Source organism: Austrofundulus limnaeus, unplaced genomic scaffold, assembly GCF_001266775.1.
Source record: "Austrofundulus limnaeus strain Quisiro unplaced genomic scaffold, Austrofundulus_limnaeus-1.0 Scaffold306, whole genome shotgun sequence".
NCBI classification, from domain to species: Eukaryota; Metazoa; Chordata; class Actinopteri; order Cyprinodontiformes; family Rivulidae; genus Austrofundulus; species Austrofundulus limnaeus.
The window spans coordinates 355,515-363,392 of NW_013952708.1; the positions used below are offsets into that span (position 1 = coordinate 355,515).

At 39.3% G+C, this 7,878-nt stretch overlaps 1 protein-coding gene across 1 annotated transcript in view; it reads right to left on the bottom strand.

Annotated features, from left to right (window-relative positions):
- Positions 1-7,878, bottom strand: part of LOC106527037 (transcription initiation factor TFIID subunit 4) — a gene marked incomplete at its 3' end in the record, with an annotated part of 61,692 nt that overhangs the window by 11,693 nt on the left and 42,121 nt on the right. Inside the window, 2 exon segments of the mRNA XM_014021796.1 lie at positions 239-369; positions 3,338-3,507. Coding sequence (XP_013877250.1) covers positions 239-369; positions 3,338-3,507 — 301 coding nt within the window.

The window sequence follows — 7,878 nt, forward strand, 5'->3', positions numbered from 1 at the left end:
ACATTGGTGAATGCCACAAATTCTCCTAAATCACTCGTACGCACAACTTAAGAACAAATCTGTGCGTACGAACGGTTCTTGCATGAGGCCCATTGATACTACTCCCTTCCCATTTACTAACCCTTATCCCGACATGGAAAACTAATTGTTTTGTTTGTTTACCAATGATTATTAGATTAGGTCGGCTTTTTTTTTTTGCGATATGCTGTTTGTGTTTACGTGCATGCATACTTCCTACCTTGAAGGAGTCGAGCCGTTGCTGTGCAATAAGAGAAACCTTTTCTACGACGGTCCGAAGCCGGGACTGTGTTGCGTGTGAGATGAACGTCACAGCTTCCATGGAAACCTCTGTCACTCCAAACTTCTTGGCTGCAAAGAATAAACACATACAAAATAAAAATAAGACTAACTTTTAACATCTTTAGTTTCAAACAGACACTTTTGTACAGCCGGTACAGTAAGTTCCTTATGGTTATTAGCAGAAAGCTCATTCACCTCATTATATGCTGACATTCTACTTTAATGAAGAGTTTTATTTTAATAGCTGTTGTTTTTATCTACTTAAGGGCTAAACAGACTACAAGCGACCATCACATAGTCTCAGTTGTGTCCATGAGTTGGTGGTTTAGAAAAAGAGAACCAAAAACCAGGTGAAAAGCACCAGGGTTTGTGTGTGACTAGTATCCAGTATATGTGTGGCTATATGGGAATACTGAATCAAACTCTCACAAAGGAGCTGTCTAGATTAGTGTGTACAATTAACTTTCACATAGAGAAGTCATTTGACAGAAAAGTTCATGTTTTTCACAGTCATTGAGCAAATTCCAGCATGGTTTTACAAACTGAGCCCCCTTTTTCGACGTGTAAACGACATTGACCATCTCTCTCTGCAGAAGGATAATTTAGTTTCCTCGGAGCAAAACTCATCTGAAGACATAACAAAAGAGAGGACGACAGACTTTGGTAGGGTTCCTATCTGTTTCTAACTTCCTTTTAAATTATTCCATTAACATAATTTTCTCTCTGGCACCCTTTTAAGTAAACCACACCAATTATTTAAATCAGCTGAACAATGCATACACTCCTCAACAGCTGAAGCTTTGAAACAGATGGAGAGAGCCCTGTTAGTCTTATAATTACAGTGGCAATACATGTGGCAATGTCACAAGGTCGCAGAAAACTGCTCACAGGCTTCTGCTCCTTAAAAATACAATCTTTCAGGGACATTAATATTTTAGAAAAAGTTTAAGAGACTCCACTACGAAGAGAGAGAGAGACTCATTTCTGTGAGCAGAAACTGTTTTTTTTTTCTCAGATTGCAATGATCCTAATTATTATTCTTCACCTAGAAAAAGAACAGGCTAATGATCTACACTGCCTTCATATTTTCTTGTACTAGAGTTGTCRTGATTTAGATGTGGCAAAACAGGCCTAAAACCGTGGTAATAACACCTCTTACATATCTAAAGCAACTGCATTTCTAGGAATCGGGGATGTGCACATGAAATGAACAGTCCTCACAGGTAGAAAAGCATCTTTACCTCCTTCATGTTGCTTTTATTGGTCCATTAAAGGTCAAATTCAATTTAAACAAATCAAATTTGTCTGACATTAGACAACTGGAGTACAAATTCTTTAGCATGGTTTTGATGAGGCTCACGGTTGTGTTGGGTTCTTCTCAGAATCGTACACTTTCAAGTCCAAGGCAGAGCATTAACACAAACCTGATAATAACTGGAAACACTGAAAGCTCGCTCTAATTCAACCTTCAAAATCAGCTGTTATTTCAAGAAATGTCCACATTTTCTCAGAAATTTAATACTGGATCCGTGCCACAACTAACAGAACTGCAATAGATTTGATCCTATTCTTCAGTTTGCTTTGATTTTACAAACCAAAAGAAGTTGTGCACAAGSTTTTAGACCATATGAAGAATTAGAAAGGCTACTCAAACTTTAATGTGCCACAACATGTGCACAAGTGTGTACATAGACCTAAAGGTGCAAGAGGGACCATCATTACTTTGAGGAGCCTTTCTAGAGAACACCAGCTGTGCCTTTGCTCTGTATCTTGAGACGGAGGGTGGGGGGGGGGGTACTTCTTTGCAGCTTTGCAGTCCCTCTATGCTCAAGGACAGGCCTGAGGAATCATAAAGGGAGGTGGAGAGAGGTTTGGGAGAAATGGAAGGCACCGTGTTTGTTTGCAGGGGATAAATAAAAGAGTAGGGAGACAGGACATAGAGAGGGGATAAAAAGATAACGCTAACGTCTCCACTTTTCATTTCTTTTTAGAATGAATTAAAATAGAGGGGAATCGGAACATCGTACTGATAAAAGTTACAAAGTTAAAAAAAGAATAACATGGGAAGATGGTGTTCTGGTGGGCTGGAAAGGTCATAACATAAAATAAACTGAATGCTAAGCGGTAAACCCAAGAGAAGTTCAAGTTAGTGTTTTTCCAGCAGAAAGGAGCAGCCGAGGATCTCTGATTGAGTAAAGCTGGCAGGCCGGAGGAGCCTCCCCTGGACTGCTGTCAGCTGCGAGCGGAGAGAGACCAATCACTGACACAACAAAGCTGCAGAAGTGCCACTTCCCCAGCAGGGGGCACCCTARTCTCCTGCCCTGCATCATGCTGTGCGCTCCCCTGAGGAAATATTCATATTTTAAAACAACCTCTCTACCCCAAGGTGACGGAATAACAACCACGCCAAGAGTCCACGTAACGAAACATGACCTGCAGGCCCCCACGCTACACTAAAGATACTTTAATTGAGATGAAACGAGATGAGGGCGCGAGGCGCCCCGTCTCGACACATTACGCTGTGTGTTTTTTGATCTTTTGCACAGGAGAAAAGATGCTGGGCATAGTTTTATTTTGAGTAGTAATGTTCACTTCAGCTTATACAAATTTTGGTGTGTAGTTAAAACCTTAAGAACAAATCGAGCAATCTCTCTAGAATGGTAACACCATCTGCCTTTGGAGTGTCAAAAGCCATTAAAGAGAGAATTAAAACTTCACTGCTAACTTTCCATTCCTTTAAAACTCTTTTCTTTTTGTCCAGAGGACAATTTGACAGCTAGCCTTCAAAATACAAACCCATAAAGGATTTATGTGTGTGCCTTAGGTYCACTGGGTTCAGGCAGCCACTGAAGAATTGATTAGAGGCCGCTATAATAAAAGGGTCAAATTTAAACCAAAGCAAAACAAGAAAATACTCCGTTTGACTCTGGTTTCAGTACTGACACAATGAATACAGAAAATGCATCCACTAAACAAAAACAAACTCAAACCGGGATGTCATTGGGACTGCATGACAAGTGGTGTAAACATTTCTCACCAGTTTCCAGGATCCGTCGGTGCAGCAGCCCCGGATGGAGAAAGGCCTCGTCTTTACACGAACGGATTTGTGTTCCTACTAGCTCTGAGTTGGTCGCGAGGATTCGTGCGCTCTCCTCGTTCAGATTTACCCCGGCCATGGAGGCCACATCGTTGATGTCGTCATCATCTCTGAAAGGAGTGCGATGGTAGATTAGTAAATAAATAAATAAAGATTCAATAGAAAAATGCTGAATTTATAAGTAAAAGGTGTTCAAATGTAAACTAAATGATCGTATAGGAGACATAGTGGCCACATGAAGCTGGATTTGCCACTGAATAAATACATTTAAGTACCTGTGACATCACATTTTTTGTAATTAACATAAATGCATTTTTGGAAAGATAACATTGACAACATATTGCAAAAATAAAATCACACTGCTGAGATGAACAGTTGTTGAGATATTTGCATGTGAAGTAACAGGAAGTGATGTCAAAGGGGAATTTCTAAAAATGAGCAGAGCGTTGCTACAAGTTACGGCTAACAACCCAGATAGTAGAGAAAAATATGATGTTCCTTTAGATTATTTTGAGTCATCAGATTGAGATGAAGRAGAGTCCGGGTTCAAATAATATTGTTTCAATAAACAAAGACAGTGGAGTGCACTTTCTTTAAGAGTTCCCCTTTGATGTCGCTTCCTGTTTCACTTTGGGTGAGCACATTACGCAACAAAATGGGAAAAATATGTATTATGCCAAGTTTTTAGATGTATTTAAATATGTTTGGAACAGAGAAACAGCTGTCATTATACCCATTAGAGTTTAAACAAATTTAGTTAAACTGTTTTAAAGTAATACAGTAGGTGCAATTTACAACAATAAAAACCTGCTGGTTGTCACACTAGAGTACATCCAAACTCAAGTCTGTTAAACAGCCCACAGGTAGCTCCAACTTGGGGAAACAAAGGCATGGGTGACCTATTATTTGAGACCTTTCAACTGAAAAATGTGACAATTGCTGTAAATTGCTAAGCTGCTAATGCTGTAAATAATACTCTAGACTCACATGTATGGACATGTATGTTTTGTTGGACAGCCTGCAACAACACAGAACATAAGAGCTCAGGTAAAACACAGAGATAGAGCCACTGCTCTTTCTGGTAAAATCATTACACTGCTTTATCCTTGCATTATAAATAGTGGTTTACTGCCATATTAAGGTATGAAAAAACATATATTCAGCCTTTAAGTAGTTACTCTATACCAGCATTCATGTCACAAGATTATAAACATTTATTCGTTGAAAAAAATATCTTGTAGATGTCGTTCTTTCTTATAAATACTTGCCTGGGAGAAATTATGCATTAGTTTTCCCTTTTTTTCTATTTTACAGATTACATTTGGTCATAATGGCACAGGCTTCTCATTCTAGGGTCTATTAGTGTCAACACGTGGAGAGGCGGGGAGATGAAGAGCGTTTGGAAGGAGCTTTGCGGGGTAAAGATGCTCCTGAGGATTGGCAATACACAAAAGTCAACAAACTCTATTTACACACCGCTCCGCAACACCTACTCATTTATATTTTGTTATGTGCCGATCATTTCTCACAGGTACAGTGTTGACTTCTCCATGTTTCTATGTTATTGCATATTAGCAGAGGCAGAGCAGAGTAAACAAACAGAATTTGCATTTGAGTTGGCATATTTGACAGTCAGAAAGCTTGCACACATCCTGCCGGTAAGTTTCCCCGTGACTCGACACTGTGAGAAATTCCCCTATGATCACTATGCTTGGCAAATAAAGATTGTGAATTAGCAGCGCAGTGACATGTTGTTCTTACAGGACTCGCCMAAAGCAAGAAGCGGTTTTTCTGAGTGGCTTTGACGGAGAGAACAAAGACCCAGAGAACGCACGCAGGGTGGCCGCTCACCACTCACCGCCTCAGCTCCGCAGCCATTTACGTTCTCGCCACTGTTGTTGGTTTCGACAGTTATGTGTGTGTTTTGTTGTGCTTTTGTGTCCGCAACACAGGGCCACGGGTTCTCTCAGGCATCTTGAAGTGTGTCCACACATACCATCCTGCAACTCCACCCCACCGAGRTCCTACTGCTCCACGGTGCGGCCGCAGAGAGCCGATATGAAACTTGACATCATGGCGGGAGGCTGACAAAGACAATTAGAGCAGCTTGGTGAACCTCACACACCTCTACCTTCTCTCTGTTTCTTTCTCTTCTCTTGCAGCACTCTAATTAAACCTTCACAGAGATAATCTACAATACATCACAGGCGCTGACACATTTTGTAGGAGCCTGCCCTGGTCTGCACGGCGGGCCCTGCAATTTTTTCCTCATCATTGCCTCGGGGGGGAGTCGACCTACCTTAAAAACMAACATGCTGGAGGCCATATTTATTGAGGTAAGAAAAAAAGTTGGCTGCCGTTTCAGCAACTTCAAACAAGGTAAGTGGATGATGTTTGTGACAGAATAATGATTACACAAGGTAACTCAAAAGCAAAGCAAGTAATTATCTGCCATTTCAGTGAATCAAATCTGTGTAACTTTCAATCAAAGCACTAAAAAAAGGAAGCATGGCTTACAAGAGTTTTATATTCTTTAACTTTAATGTTACATTGTGGAGCCATTTGGTCAGGTTTAACTATTAACTATAAATTCCTTATATATTTTAATGCCTCTATATTAAATGAGGCACACAGGCAAGTGGGCAAAGGCAACAATACTATGTAACCAATGTACTGATCTCTGGGTGTTTAATATAAAAGTTAAGTTTTCAGTTATATTCTCTGGCTTGTATAACGAAATAAAGGCTAAATTCATATGCTTYGCAAAAGGACAGCTCAACAGGCAACCAATAAAAAAATGATTATAATAAATAAATAACATGCTTACCTCTGTATAAATTATTTTTTAATGATTTTTATGTTTGAATATCTTGGATGAAAACATGCATTTCTGTGTWGCAAAGGCAGTACTGTATAGAACATTTTGTWGACACAAGAAAAACCCTTAAAAATAATAAATAAAAACCTAACCTTAAATAAAACCCTTTATTCACGAGTATCATTTTCATTTAAATAATTAAATCTAATATTTGATGCCTAAATAAACGTAATAAAAAGTTGGGGGAAAAAAAGAAAGAATCTTAACAGATAACGGAAAATACAAGAAGGTGTCTACAATCAGCAGATTTCTCTCTTAAGTGAGTGTCAAAAAGGAACATCCACCAAAGGCGTAGTCTTTCCTACAAAATACCATTCACTAGGTATCAAAAAAATAAACAATGTTGTTTTTCTTGCAGCTATACCCTTCTTCGGGGGTTGCCACAGAGAGTGAACTTGCACAAAAGATTCGACAGGTTTCTTACTCCGGGTGGCCCTCCTGAAGCAACCTAGGCTCAGCACCAATTCAAATAAAGTGAGAAGTTCTACACACAGGCAAATAAAAAGTTTTATATTGTGAGGGTTAGGTGAAAATTTAGATTATTTTTTATTTAGTTATTTTTGTTGCTGTCTGGATGTTTCTGCCATAAATTTTAGATGCTCATTTTCAAATAACACCATGGTTTGTTRAAAAGTTGTCCTCAGAATTGAAACTTGTGCCCAATCTGTTTTAAATATCACTCTTCATTTCTAGCTTCTTGCCCAAACATGGTTATTTCCTGCTACAAAAAATAAAGACAGCAGAAGAGCAAAYTGAATGACATCAACGTGAAATTGTCTATATTTCATTTACAAAAAAATGCAACAGAATTTGAGCGAACCACAGTTACRTCTGCATACATTAATATTTGCAGCTTTGTTAAAGATGAGCATGTCTTCAATATGACTGGCAATACATTTCCATATAATAAAAGAACATAAAAAATGTTTCACTGTTTTGTTGTAAGGATTGGTTGAGTCATAAAAAAATCAATAAAATACATATTYTGTATTCACAGGATTAGCTGATATGACACCAGAGGAGCAGAGGTTTATTGTGCATTTCCAGCAGCTGCACTGAATCATTCAAATGAACCTGAGATCAAACTAATTCTGTCTCTTTATTTCCACCCGTTAAACTGGAGAAAGTGATAAAAATCAGTCACAAAAACCTCTCCATCTTCTTCAGCAGSTAAGTAGCTTAAGAACATGAAACATCAACCAATCTTTAAGAACACCGGATGGTCTAGTTTCGGGGCATCACCAAAACTAAAGCAAATAAAACCCCTAAAAACAGCTCTGACATTAAAAGTAGGGAATGAAATATGAAATGCAAAATATTCCGGACTATACCTCCCTGCTAATAAAGCTGAAATGTAATTAGCTTCCACAGAAGCTAAAGAACAGCCTCTCAGTTATTGGTACGGGTTGGCTCGGGGACATAGAGCCAGCGGCCACATGGATACATATGCATGCTGTTTCCATATCAAGCTTGTGTTACAGCCAGGGCACGCCATAGGTGGTGGGCGGACTGCACTTGCCATTTAAAGGGCGTGTGCACGTGTGTGTGAGTGGATCTGCTATGCCCCCCCCCCCCACACACACACACACACACACACACACAC